Source organism: Triticum aestivum, chromosome 2A, assembly GCF_018294505.1.
Source record: "Triticum aestivum cultivar Chinese Spring chromosome 2A, IWGSC CS RefSeq v2.1, whole genome shotgun sequence".
Lineage (NCBI taxonomy): Eukaryota > Viridiplantae > Streptophyta > Magnoliopsida > Poales > Poaceae > Triticum > Triticum aestivum.
In genome coordinates, this window is record NC_057797.1 from 479,738,053 (window position 1) to 479,751,305 (window position 13,253).

Genomic DNA, 13,253 nt, shown 5'->3' on the forward strand with positions numbered 1-13,253 from the left:
TTTGCCGGAAAAAATGATCTGGACTACTCCATGGACAGATGAGTTCGGCGTTGGATGGCTTCCAAGGTCTGGACGGCATGGTCCGAACGTATGCGGGCGCTTTAAAAGTCGGTGTTGGTGATACCCTTATACCAGTCAAAACTAAGAGCATCTACAGTCGGACTAGGAAAATCTGGGCCCTCCAACGCCCGCGGATGTGCCCGGGCGCGTCCCAGACGGTGACCGGACAGTCCTAAAATTTGCTCATCTGCATCTGGATACCTTATACTAGAAATCTTAAATCCACACAAAAGCATGCAAAGGATAAAATCCACGTACTATGTAGATCAACTACCCTAGTCCTCGTCGGAGATGTCCACTATCTCCATGCCCGGCTCTGGGTACATGGGCGACAGCCGTGGATCCGGCTCCTCCGCATCAGCCTCTGCATCCATCTCGGCTTCGACCTCGTCGAAGAGCGCGTCGGTCGTCGCCCGTTCCTACCGGATGAACTATCGGTTGGCCTCCACACAGGCTCATCCTGGATGGACTCCAGGATGGCCTGCTGCTCCGCCGTCTCGGCCGCTTGGGCGACGGTGAAGTCCGCCTCCACGTCCTCTATGTTGAAGCCCGGAGCCGACGCCAGCTCCTACTCCGGCTACTCCTCCTCGTCCTCCTCCGGATCTGCCACCTCCATTGGAGCCGGCTGCTGCTCCTCTCCTTCCTCCTCCGCCGCCTTCTCATCCTCCTCCTCCGGCTCCAGCAAGTCCAGAGACAGCCCGACAGCGACGCCGGCAGCGTGCGCGGCATGCCTCGCTTGGATCTCCTGCTCAATCTGGTACCGGCGCTCCGGCGTGAGCATAGTGTGCGTGGTTATGTTCTGCTGGACCATAGCGAAATTGGAGAGCGTGGGAAGAGCGGCGGAGCGGGAGAGATGGGGTGGATGGGCTCGGGCTGGCGGCGCGGAGAGGAGGGAAGGTGGATGGGCTAGGGTTGGGGGACACCGACCGAATTAAATAGCCGGATTTGGCCTCGGGCAGCAAGCCGGAGCGGCGCCACGCGGCATTCACACCCCCCACATGAGAAGATGTCCGTCAGATCTCTGGTTTTTTGGTCCATTCCGTGTGGGACCCCATCATCAGTCCGATGTGATGGACGTGTCAGGACGTGCCCGATGCCCCATATTCGCATCATATTTGGGTTGGATATGCGGGTCAGCCTGACTTGAGGCGTCTGTCTAAATCGAATTTTTATGATCGGTCAGTGATCGGGCCGTCCGCCCGGTTTGAGGCCCGGCTGTAGATGCTTAAAAGGCAGGTGTCGGCCTTGCACGGTGGAATTTCCACGTGCGCGCGTACAACGCAGCACCACTTTATTCAGTACCAGTATACTTTGAGGGTGGACAACACAAGGGGACAAAACAGCGGGTCTCCTCCGCGTTGATTCTTGAATCACGGAACGGAAGGAAGGAGCCGAGCCGATCCCCCCCTCCATCTCGGGTCACAGCAACTTCCCTTCCCCTCCTGCGTCCCAGCTATTGCACTTTTCTGGGAAAGAACCCTTGGTGCTGTCCTACCTCCCCATCCAAGTCCAAGCACAAGCAGCATCAGCGCCTTCACCCACTTGCCTGCCTACTGTTTCAGTTCTTGTTTGTTTGGAGTCGGGGCTTCCATTTCGTGGAGTTCTCGTCCAACCCCCTCCTTCCATGAGAGCTTCGAGGCGGCCGGATCTCCGCAAGTGACCATGAGCCAGAGTGAGTGGAGCTCTCTCATCGTTTGTTCCGTTTGATTCTTTGGTAGGGCTTGTGAGTTGACCTGGGCGGGACTCGACTTCTTGTCTTGACCCGGGAGTCGAGTGCTTGTTAAGGTTGATGCAGTAGCAAGGGGACGTTCTTGTTCTTGTGTAGGGCACTTAACGCTAGATTGTGTATTTCACCTTGGAATTGCTCTTTCTTGGGCCCTTCTAATATTGTTGCGGCGATATCAAATTTGGTCTGCAGCCGATCCTTTTCAGTAGCCGGGGCCATTTTTTATTTTGTACTCTATTTTTTAATTCTTATTACAAGGTCAATGGTCGTAACTGCTACAGTGCTGTTTAATCAAACAAGAGTTCAACTGTTGCTCAAGATGGTTTAATCAGCTTGTTTTCCATGACCTAGGGTTCCAAGTCTTAAATATTTTCATTTTAATTCGATCAGAACTATTATTTTCATTAAGATTTGTTGGGTGGCACTAGGCTTGTCTTAGGATTTCAAGTAATCCTGGTCTTCACCATACTGTTGTGCTTGTGCAAACATTGGATCATGTTTGACTTCACAGCTTTATGTAGCATCATTGTTTCGAGGAGAGAATGATTGATTGCTTCAACTCATGCATAACTAAATGTTACCTTCATTTTGGGCCTGGTACAAAACCGACTACTACTTTGTCTTATCTTCCAGTTCTTCCTCTCGTAGGTTTCGACATCAACGTGCTTCTCAGAGAAGCAAAGAGCAGGTGGTTAAAGCCTTCTGAAGTCTACTATATCTTGTTGAATCATGAGCAGCTCCAGATCACCCACGAGCCACTGAATAAGCCACCCAGTAAGCACATCTCCTTAATTTTGAGAAATTTGCTTTTACTTCTATTTTACAATAACAGCGTCATTTGTTCTCTAGGTGGTGCACTATTCCTTTACAATCGCCGTGTGAATCGGTTTTTCCGCAAAGATGGTTATGCATGGCGAAGGAAGAAAGACGGAAGAACTGTCGGGGAGGCTCACGAGCGATTGAAGGTTTGCTTCAGAAAGCTCAGTATAGTGTCATAGTATTCCAGTTATTTGTCTTGTCAACACTCTTGCCAACAAGAGAGGTTGCCGTCTGTCAGGACTTGTCGGGTCAGTAGGTGTGCAAGTTCCTTCTAATAATGCATCATCCTTCCAAGTAGCAACACAATTGTACAGTCTGTGTGATGTTGTGTGGAAAATCAAATATCACAAATTAATCAGATCATTCACATCCATTTAGTTGAATTGCGTTGAACATTTGTACTTATTCATTTATAGTTCTTAAATGGATATCTTTGCCCAGTTTGCTTTACCATATAGTTTTTACTGCTCTGTCAAGCAATACATCGGAATTGGGACAAGGCAACAAGAAAGAACTATGTCATTTTGTAGTCATTCTTTTACTTGATTTTTTTTGCAACCATTCTTTTACCTGAATATTGTATAGCTGAAATATCTTTATTTGGTGTTCTCTGCAGATAAATTACTTATGGTTTGGAATTTGAATATTTAATTCTAGAGATAACTTTAATTTATGAGAGACAATGCAAGTGACACGAGTCTTACATCTACTGTTCTTGCAAACAGTGTATTGAGCTTGTTCCTTTTTTTAGCAATACATGTGTCTATATATGTTGTGATATCTTAGCAATCACAGCAATGCTAATACACATGCCTAGAAATGAGAAGATGTTGTATGGTTAGCCTGATCATTTTGTATTGTAATGGATTTTAACGAAAAGTTTATAAGTAGAACTTCAGAATTAGTTGTTAATCAACACACTTAGCACTTAATCTTATATATGAAATTTTCATATCAATACAGGTTGGAAATATCGATGCTCTGAGTTGCTACTATGCTCATGGAGAGCAAAATCCATATTTTCAGAGACGATGTTTCTGGATGCTGGAACCGTAAGATCAGCTTCGCCATTAAGCTATCTCAGTATCTTAAGACTTCTTTGAGATTGTGAACTATGCCATTTATAATTTTATGTTACCGTTAGGTTGCAATTGTGCTAAGATGCCTCAGTGCTACTCGCTCCGCTCACAAATATAAGATGTTTTGGATATTTCAATATGGACTACATACGGACTGAAATGAGTGAAGAAACACACTAAAATAGTGAATGTCTTATAATAGTGAACGGAGGAAGTACTTGCTATTCATTTGCTATCTAGGAAACATTGCAAACATTTTTCTATGCAAAGAAGAGCGATTGGTACTATTTATTATAATACATATTCTCCTTTTCTGCAGTGCATACGACCACATTGTGCTGGTACAATATAGAGAAGTAGCCGAGGTATGTGAGTATTATCTTTGGGAGCAAGTATAGATTGTCATGGTATCCTTTCCTGTGAATTTTTTTGCTGGTATTATCTGGTCAAATCATCTGTGTGGGAAGTGGGAAATAAATAGTGAGAGAACTTGACTGAGTGAGCTAATAAAAGTGGAAACTTACAGTTATGGTTGTACACATATAATATAAGTGATAACTGCTGCCATGCGCCTTAAATATTTTCATAATGGATTAGATAAGGTCGTTGCACTATTCCAGAGAAATTTCTTACGACCATTTGCGTAATTGGGTCTTTTAATAGGATTCTTACGACATTTCCAATCTACACAGTTATAATCTGTTCCCACCAAATAACTGAAGTGGATTTTTTTTCTTTGTAACTAATCCACACCGTTATAATCTGGTTTCACAAAATAGTGGTGCAGGTCTTCTCTTAAACTAATCTACAACGTCCAAATGTGACCCTAGCAAAAATAAGCAGTGATCTTTTCTCTTTATCTCAATTGACGTGAGAATTTCGATCCCTCCAAACGAATGCGGCACCTTGATCTCACCTATTGATTATGAGCAATTTAATATGAACTTGAAAGTAGTATTCAAATCTATTTGATTTGATCTCACTCACTTGTTTAGTGATAAAATATTTCCATCCAATCTTCTTAATTTGAATACAATGGGAGCACATCCAATGAGTAATTTTTTTGCATGGAACTTTCTTACAGGGACGATATTATTCAACATTGTCAAATGGATCAGCGGGATCTCTTTCGACCTTGAGTTATCCAAATGACATACATGGAAAGCACGGCTCCACATCAGACTTTAGTGAGGGCAATGAATCCCACCAGAGTTCTGTAACTGAAGTAAGTTCTTATTCTGCAAACAAAGAGTACAACCATGACAGTGGCGTTCTACTAAGCATACCGGAGCTTCAGCAATCAACTGTAATGGGGATGCCAGAGCTTGACCAGAGTAGTCTGGAACGAAGTTCCGAATTTTGCATGGTAAATAATAATGACTCTACAAACACATCTGGGCTCAACCAAGCTTTGAAGAGCATTGCTGAGCAGTTAAGTTTGGGTGATGATGACTACATTTACATAAATCAAGCGCGTTCTTTGGACTTCACTACAAATACTGAGGCTGCAGATGTACAGGGAAATCAGACAAGCAATAGTCTAGGTAAAGTTTCTGGTAACCCTGCATATCTTCCAAGCTAGATCCATGGAAAAACTAAACTAGAATATCGAAATTGATAAATAAAAATGGCATACTGACAAGCATGCTTTGTGCTTGATTTGCCAAAAGTTTCTTTCCTCACAGTACACCTTTGTGATTCAACCTTTTTTTGCCGGCGTCTTGATACCACTTAATTTTGTGCCAAAAGTTTCGTCTAGAGACGTCAATACACACTATAAGGCGTCATACTCTGGACTAACTTATTGATTGTCTGATATTGTAAATTAAATCATATTATGTCGCATCCTTATTCAGGTGACGATGAAGCAAATCAAATTCGACCAGAAGGAGCTCATGGTGTTGGCAGGGGGATATCATCATCATGGGAAAATGTTCTGCAGTCCGATTTAGGTTTGCCAGCTTCATCTACATACCAGGTAAGGAAATGGTGACTGATTTTTACTATCCTCGTGTGATTTCTTCAACGTAAAGAATGAGTTGTGAAGAATCTACTGTGTTATTCTTATTGCTCTTGTAAGAGGGATACCTGCAAAGTCTTCCTGGTTGAATACCTTGGAAGACACTTTCTTTAACTAATTCATCGAGGGCATTTAAGTTGCTGTGCATTTAAGGTTTGGGCCATGATAGTACTACTTTAGTAACAGAATGCATAAAATGAAATGTCCTAACCATCTTGTTGGCTCCATGTCAAAATTGTGGTCAGAACGTACTTTACCATGCCCAGAACTATAACAGTTGTTTTACTATGTAAAGAGTGGTGATTCTTTCTTTGTTATCACCCTCAATGAACTGTGTTGACACCTTACATTTTACCATGAACAGTTTGGTGCCCACTATCAGCAAAGTTCGGAATATCAACCACCAGGAGGCCTAGACGGCAGTAATTTGCAGCTGCAAATTTCTGCTGCTAAAAGATTTCTTTTGGGATCAGAAGACCCTATCGACTCACCATCTTATAACTTCATACCAAGAGATGAAGGAATCAATGGCATTAATACTCTTTCAGCTCATGACAGTAGTCTTGAAAGCTGTCTGAACCCGGATTGGCAAAGAACAACACCTGTAACACTTCAAAGCAGTTCGTACCAAAGCAATTCATGTGGCTATGAAATATCAGAGTTCTTCGACAATGGTCAGTTTGAACCGTCCTCCGAAGAAGATACAAGATTAGCCTTGAAACAGAAGCAACAGTTTAGCATTCGTGAGATCTCTCCAGAATGGGCATTCTGCTATGAGATCACCAAGGTACACCACGAACATTTTAGCTTTCTACGTCTTAACACCAACTAATCTTATGTCTTGTTGTGCCTCTCTCAATGCAGGTCATCATTACTGGAGATTTCTTGTGTGACCCGTCGAATATATGCTGGGCAGTAATGTTCGGTGACACTGAGGTGCCTGTTGAAATTGTTCAGCCAGGTGTTCTCCGCTGCCACACGCCACTACACAGTGCCGGAAAGCTCACACTCTGTATTACCACTGGAAATAGAAAAGTTTGCAGTGAAATCAAGGACTTTGAGTTCCGTGCAAAGTCAACAGCTTCTAGTTTCACAGATTTCGCACCGTCATCTATGAAGTCTACTGAAGAGTTGTCACTTCTTGCCAAGTTTGCAAGAATACTTTTGTGTGACAACGGATCCTCTGCAGCTTCGGGTGATGATCCTCAGCCTGGACAGAGTCCAAAACTTAAAATGAATGAGGATAACTGGCAGCGGTTGATTAACGAACTTGATGTAGGATGTGAAAATCCACTAAGCAGGGTTGATTGGATCATGGAGGAATTGCTGAAAAGTAAATTACAACAGTGGTTATCATTGAGACTCCAAGGAGATGATGGAACATGTTCTCTGTCCAAAAATGAGCAAGGTATCATACACTTAATCTCTGCGCTGGGCTATGACTGGGCACTGTCTTCAGTTCTCAGTGCTGGCGTTGGCATAAATTTGCGTGATTCAAATGGATGGACTGCACTTCATTGGGCTGCTTATTATGGAAGGTAATCAGAAAAATATATTCTACTGCTGGTTATTTAGATTACGTTTTGACTAACCAGGATGAATCTTAACGTAAAATCAATGGTATAGGACTTAGATGCGCAATACTTAAGGCACATCTAGATGTGCCTTGGCAAACCCGTTTATTATAACTCTTAACTTCCTAAAATGTTATTTACAGTTCTTACAAACAAATAATATATTCTTTCATTGGCTGAAGAAACCATTGTTTTTCCAAAATTTCAAATGTGGTTGTACTTGGGTACTCTCGGCCCCCATGCCACTAACTTTGTAACAAGTAATGCCCAACTGCAGAACGTAGGTCACAAATGAAGTAGAAATGGACACTGTATGTTGAATAGAAAAGATAACCTTTTAGCATCCAAGATGTCTTGACTAATGGATTTTGTGCACACAAAATGCAATACATCAGCATATCTTGAAATGACTTGTATTTATTTTTTTTACATCTCTCTCCATATGTTAGTGTGTATTGCAATTTATTGGCATGGAACTAGCAAACAACCTTGTTAAGTAAGTCCATTTTTATTGCAGGGAAAAGATGGTTGCTGCACTTCTTGCTGCTGGTGCTTCAGCTCCAGCAGTCACCGATCCCACTGCACAAGATCCAGTGGGCAAATCAGCAGCTTTCCTGGCTTCTGAGCGAGGACATGTGGGCCTTGCTGGCTATCTTTCAGAAGTGGCGTTAACTAGCTATCTTGCATCGCTGACTATAGAAGAGAGTGGTATTTCAGAAGGATTAGCTGCAATTAAAGCAGAGCGAGCAGTAGAGAGCATATCTCAGAGAAGTGCCCAACTTCATGGGGGCACAGAAGATGAACTCTCACTGAAAGACTCTTTGGCGGCCGTGAGAAATGCAGCTCAAGCAGCGGCTCGGATTCAGAATGCCTTCCGTGCCTTTTCTTTCAGGAGGAGACAACACAAGGACGCTCGACTTAAGGATGAATATGGGATGACACAAGAAGATATAGATGAACTTGCAGCTGCATCAAGGTTATACTACCAACATCATGTTTCGAACGGTCAGTTTTGTGATAAAGCAGCTGTTTCAATTCAGAAGAAATACAGAGGTTGGAAAGGGCGCAAGAATTTTCTCCAGATGCGCAGAAATGTAGTTAAAATACAGGTAACAGAGTTATAAATATTTGGTTTAAAAACTGCATTCAAGTTGAACTCGCTGGTATATGATTGGGCTTTGAACTAGTACATGGTATCAGGTAAGTTGTGTTTTACTTTGCTAACATTAAAGGCCTTACTTTGTACAGGCTCATGTAAGAGGTCACCAAGTGAGAAAGAAATACAAGACATTTGTAAGCACTGTTAGTGTGCTAGAGAAAGTAATACTAAGGTGGCGCCGGAAAGGACATGGGCTACGTGGCTTCCGAGCCGAACAATCAGTGATGATTGAAGCAGAAGAGGGAGAGGAGGAAGACGATGATGACTTCGAAGATGATGAAGCAGTCAAGATCTTCCGTCGGCAGAAGGTTGATGAATCTGTGAAGGAGTCTGTGTCAAGAGTGTTGTCCATGGTAGACTCTCCTGAAGCAAGGATGCAGTATCGTCGAATGCTCGAGGAATTTCGCCAGGCAACTGTAAGTAGTTCATGGATTTGACATTTAAGCAATGTTGTGATCATAAGCCAAGTTGCCCGATGAAACTATAGTTCATACCACGATCTAGAAATATTAGAAAAATAAAGAGCAATTTCTCAAAAGAACAAAAAGACTGAGGTGCTAACCTCTTTCAAGGGGGCAAATCCATATGTAGTGAAATCTTACTCTTTGATGTGTAAAGCATAAAGTAGTGATATGCACAGTGTCAATTTGAAACAAAATACTTCTGAAGAGAAAATACCATTTATTATTCATAGATGAACTGCAAATGTTGACAGCTATGTAGAACTCATTAGAGTGCATTTGGTTTTGTTCTTTCTATCCAAAATCAAATCTCAGCAGTGCACTTACGATGCTGGTCTAAATGCAGGCTGAATTGGGTGCGTCTGATAAGGCAACATCATCGATACTTGACAACGACTTACTGGTAGAAATCAACAAGTTCACATGCTGAAAGAAGCACGTGGCACAAGCAGCGTTTGCGGAGCTTCCTAGAATGATGTGAAGTAACTAGGTCTTTGGTACAGTAATATGCAGCCCACTGTGACCTGATAGTGTGTGTCCAGTTTGTACAGTGTTTGACTGATTGTTGTAGAGTGATGGTTGTATCCGACGATGTAGTTGCCGGGAGTAACACCCTTCTGTTATCTAAAAAGAGGATGATGGTTCTATGTAGTGTTGTCTGTAAGTTATGTATTAATTGGGAATGGCAGGTTATGAACACCATATCAGGTATCTTTAAATTAAAGGTTGCTCGGTAGAATTTGGTCAGCATATTCTTTCATTTCCACTGAATGATGCATAGTCTGCGCAACTTCGAGAACCAGATTGTTCACATGAGCTACTAGTAACTAAATTGGTTGTTCGATGATCCATTAAATCTTTGGACGTAAATGTATATTTTTACGAAACAAGGAAAACTAAACAATGCAGAAATTGTATGGCATATCTACTGGGTTCCTAATGTGCAAGAAGTAAATATGTAGGTGTTTCACTACAGTATTGCATGAAGATGTTTCTTGGTTAAAGAGAATGGCACTACAGTATTGCATGAAGATGTTTCTTGGTTAAGAGCGAATGGCAGGAATCCTCTATCATGTGAATGTGAACAGAAGTAACATATTCTTTGGGCCATTCTTCCAAAGGCTCTGAAACTCTCATGCGAAAAACTTAGAAGGATATCAGTCCTACAAAACTCCCTGAATAAATACAATCGAATGAGAGACCAAATTGCACAGCTAATGGACTAAAATACTTTACAGGCATATCACGGTCTTTCAGCACTTTCACTTAAAAGAAAAGAATATGCTCCACACAGAACACAAGTCCACATAAACAGTGATCACAAAAGAAAAGAAAGGGAGCATTACACAAGCATTGGAGCCAACGTCGAATCCTCAGAGAAAATAGAAGAATATCCCCTGTTATGGCCATAGCCATGTTGGGTCCAATATGCACCTTACACTTGTTTCGGTTACTAGTTACATTTCTCAAATCCTTAAGGGCAATACAGCACGATTTCACAATTTTGTAACAGTGTATCTGGTCATATCGCATCTACTTTGGTCATATCCCATTCACTTTCCAATTAAAGAGAGCACCGTATGCAGTTTGGCCTTGGCACCCATCTAACAGTCAGATCCCTTGGGACTTGTAAGAATTGATTAGCAGCAACAACTCACACCGAGCAAGGGCTTTGCCACATTGATATATCTGATATTAGATCACGGAGTTGATCGATGAGGAGTTTCAGCTGTTTGTTTTTGCTTTCAATTTCCTGCAGCAGAATCCCAATGTTAGACTTCCTTACCAGAAAAATGTACGTATGTCATGTTACTGGATTAAAATAACGGATATTGTAAGTTGTCATACAGCCGATTTGAACTTCCAGACAGCATGGATGCTGCTACCTCCGTCCCAAATTATAAGACTTTAGCCTACCAAAAACGTCTTATAATTGACAGAGGAAGTACTATATAGAGAATCTTCCACTAGGGACACACTGGAATAGCTTCTAGTGATTGCTAGGGGTACTTAAATGATCCATTCTTAATTCTATATAGAAAGGATGGTGTGCTCCAACCTCTGGAAAACCTTGTTGCATTGCTCTAAAGACATACATCAACCTTGGTAAATTCAAAAGGCATGCAGATGATGGCAAATAAACAACAGATGCACTTCTGCGCCTTTACCAGAATAATTCCAGAAACATGTAGAATGAACATACTCTTAATGTATACAACAGAATGAACAAGACAATCCAAGCACTGGGAAACCAGAACCAAGACAAAGAAATGAAAGAGGGGCTCTGTCTGGGAAACTTCAGGTTTGCACCCAAAGACCGGCCTGTTTTTTGAGGCATTTTTGTCATGAGATTTAAAAAAAAATCAAGCCATATATCAATATGTCATAAGCACCAATATGGGCATCTCATTTAAAATAGGTTACTTGGGGGTGCATCTGACATTGAACGACTGACCTGGTACCAAGTACCGACTGGTTCCTGATAATATCCTGAGTCATGCATAATGGTATCAATCATAATGATTAGACCTTCTCAAGGGAGTACCTTTCTCAAAGAAGATGCATGCTCTTCCAATCTCTCAATCTCGGCTTGATCACCTTTGGATTCTGTTGGCCCCATCTCCTGAAAATATCCCGACATAATTATAGACATGTAACAAAATGTGAACCTAGTAATCACGAGCACTGATTTTAATATAAGTGGAAACAGAAGGAATTAGATCGACACTGGATGTTGGTTCTGTTGATTCAATCATAGCTACAGCAAGCAAATTTTATCCAGAATGGCATAAGCATAACTAGTAATAAATCTGTTCACGGAGCAGGATGATAATCAACCCCCTTCTCGGAACCAAAATCTCGGCTCATATAGATATATAGTAGTTAGTAGGATAAACAAGTCGGCTACCCAAAGTTCTTGTTTCGCCCCCATTTAATGACCAAAAACTCAATATCTCTTCTGTTCTAGGGAAATAATGTCTAGCGTCTTCAACTGCTCAAATGTGGCAAAACTCGATTGCTAAAAATGTTATGCATTTATTTCTTGAGTCAGACAAGAAAAGGCACTTAGCTCACTAGTTTCAAATAGGCCCATATCTCCAAAATCGAAATGACATTTTTCATTCAAAGCTGTACCATTGAAATGTCCCTAGTTTCTCCTCAGGTTCACACACGGTATGATATATGTTAGGATCGCATGGCCCAGTCCATCAAGTTCTCACCTGAGTAGAGGGAGACACCGCGGCAATGGACGCGCGCAAAGCCGCCACGGCGATCTTGTACCGGTGCCTCGCCTCGTCGAGCGAACCACCAGAGCCCCCCGCGGCTCCCCCCATGGTATCGGCGTCGGAGTCGGCGGAGTGGGGTGGCGGGGGAGCTGCGTTTTGGTGGTGGGGATGCTGGGAGGCGGCGGAAGCGGCGGTGGCTGTGGCGGAGGAGGACCAGAGCGCGGGGTTGCAGAGCTCGTCGTTCATGGAGGAAAGGATCTGGAAAGCGGAGGCGATCGTCTCCTCGAGGTGCCGCTGGCCCTCCGCCGCCAGCTCCTGCCTCCGCCGAGCTGCGACTGAGGCCATTAGTTAATCTCGCCTGAACCCTAGCTCTCCGCCGCCGATCTGAGCTTAGCTCAGTCCTGGCAGCTAGTAGCTTGCTAAGCACTTTCCGGGCCGACCTAGTTAAGAGCCGAATGGGCTTAAAGGGCGAAACTGGGCTCGTGTCTGGCCTCGCTCGTCCAGCATCATTTATATGTCTCAAAAGTTGCTCAAAAAAATATGTCTACAGTTTTTTTTGATAAATCTATGTCTACTATTTGAACGCCAGTGGTTGTCACGGAATACAAAACTGTGAAAGATAAATAACATAATTTACTACATTTTTGAATATTATATTTAAGTCCTAATAATATTTTATTAACAACATCAGCTGAATAGAGAAAATACTAAAGCTAAGCATATATTTATATCATGAGAAAAAAAGCTAGAAAAGTAGTAAGCATGAGTTATTTCAGCTCATAGTCTCCACTCACATCATAAAATGGTACATAGTCTCATCACTAGAGCCATCTCTCCAAGCAAAATAGATATGTTGTAGTGAACAAATTACAGTTTGGGTGGTGATTAAATTGCAATATTTATGATTATGATTACTCACGGCATAATTTAATATACGCATCCTGTTTGTGACATGTAAACTGTTAATGCAACAGTATATACAACTAATACTCAACCCAAAGACTGTTATCCACATGCATATCAGGATATTAAGTGCATAACAAACAGAGCATTGCAATAAGCATCATGATACAATGTAGACAATAAAACTATCATTCAAGCGTGATAAAGAAAACACTATTTTATTCT

General features: G+C 42.2%; 2 protein-coding genes across 2 annotated transcripts; one reads left to right on the forward strand and one right to left on the reverse strand.

Annotated features, from left to right (window-relative positions):
- The first annotated feature begins 1,412 nt into the window (after positions 1-1,412).
- On the forward strand, positions 1,413-9,648 carry LOC123189055 (calmodulin-binding transcription activator 4). The gene is made up of 12 exons (XM_044601372.1): positions 1,413-1,732; positions 2,435-2,560; positions 2,636-2,751; positions 3,569-3,657; positions 4,004-4,049; positions 4,769-5,228; positions 5,541-5,662; positions 6,069-6,491; positions 6,569-7,242; positions 7,796-8,387; positions 8,527-8,853; positions 9,245-9,648. Exons 1-12 carry the CDS (start codon positions 1,723-1,725, stop codon positions 9,326-9,328), a joined length of 3,069 nt encoding a protein of 1,022 aa, XP_044457307.1. The 5' UTR covers positions 1,413-1,722; the 3' UTR covers positions 9,329-9,648.
- Positions 9,649-10,113: 465 nt separating this feature from the next.
- On the reverse strand, positions 10,114-12,585 carry LOC123189056 (mediator of RNA polymerase II transcription subunit 30). Its single transcript, XM_044601373.1, has 3 exons — positions 12,120-12,585; positions 11,444-11,521; positions 10,114-10,651 (listed from the first exon to the last, which is right to left on the reverse strand). Exons 1-3 carry the CDS (start codon positions 12,468-12,470, stop codon positions 10,553-10,555), a joined length of 528 nt encoding a protein of 175 aa, XP_044457308.1. The 5' UTR covers positions 12,471-12,585; the 3' UTR covers positions 10,114-10,552.
- Positions 12,586-13,253: the final 668 nt, after the last annotated feature.

Coding starts and splice junctions, on each gene's coding strand:
- LOC123189055 (XM_044601372.1), top strand. Junction 5,229..5,540: donor TCAGACAAGCAATAGTCTAG/GTAAAGTTTCTG, acceptor ATCCTTATTCAG/GTGACGATGAAGCAAATCAA. Junction 6,492..6,568: donor TCTGCTATGAGATCACCAAG/GTACACCACGAA, acceptor CTCTCAATGCAG/GTCATCATTACTGGAGATTT.
- LOC123189056 (XM_044601373.1), bottom strand. CDS start 12,470: ATGGCCTCAGTCGCAGCTCGGCGGAGGCAGGAGCTGGCGGCGGAGGGC. Junction 11,522..12,119: donor CGGTGTCTCCCTCTACTCAG/GTGAGAACTTGA, acceptor GGATATTTTCAG/GAGATGGGGCCAACAGAATC. Junction 10,652..11,443: donor ATGCATCTTCTTTGAGAAAG/GTACTCCCTTGA, acceptor ATTCTGCTGCAG/GAAATTGAAAGCAAAAACAA.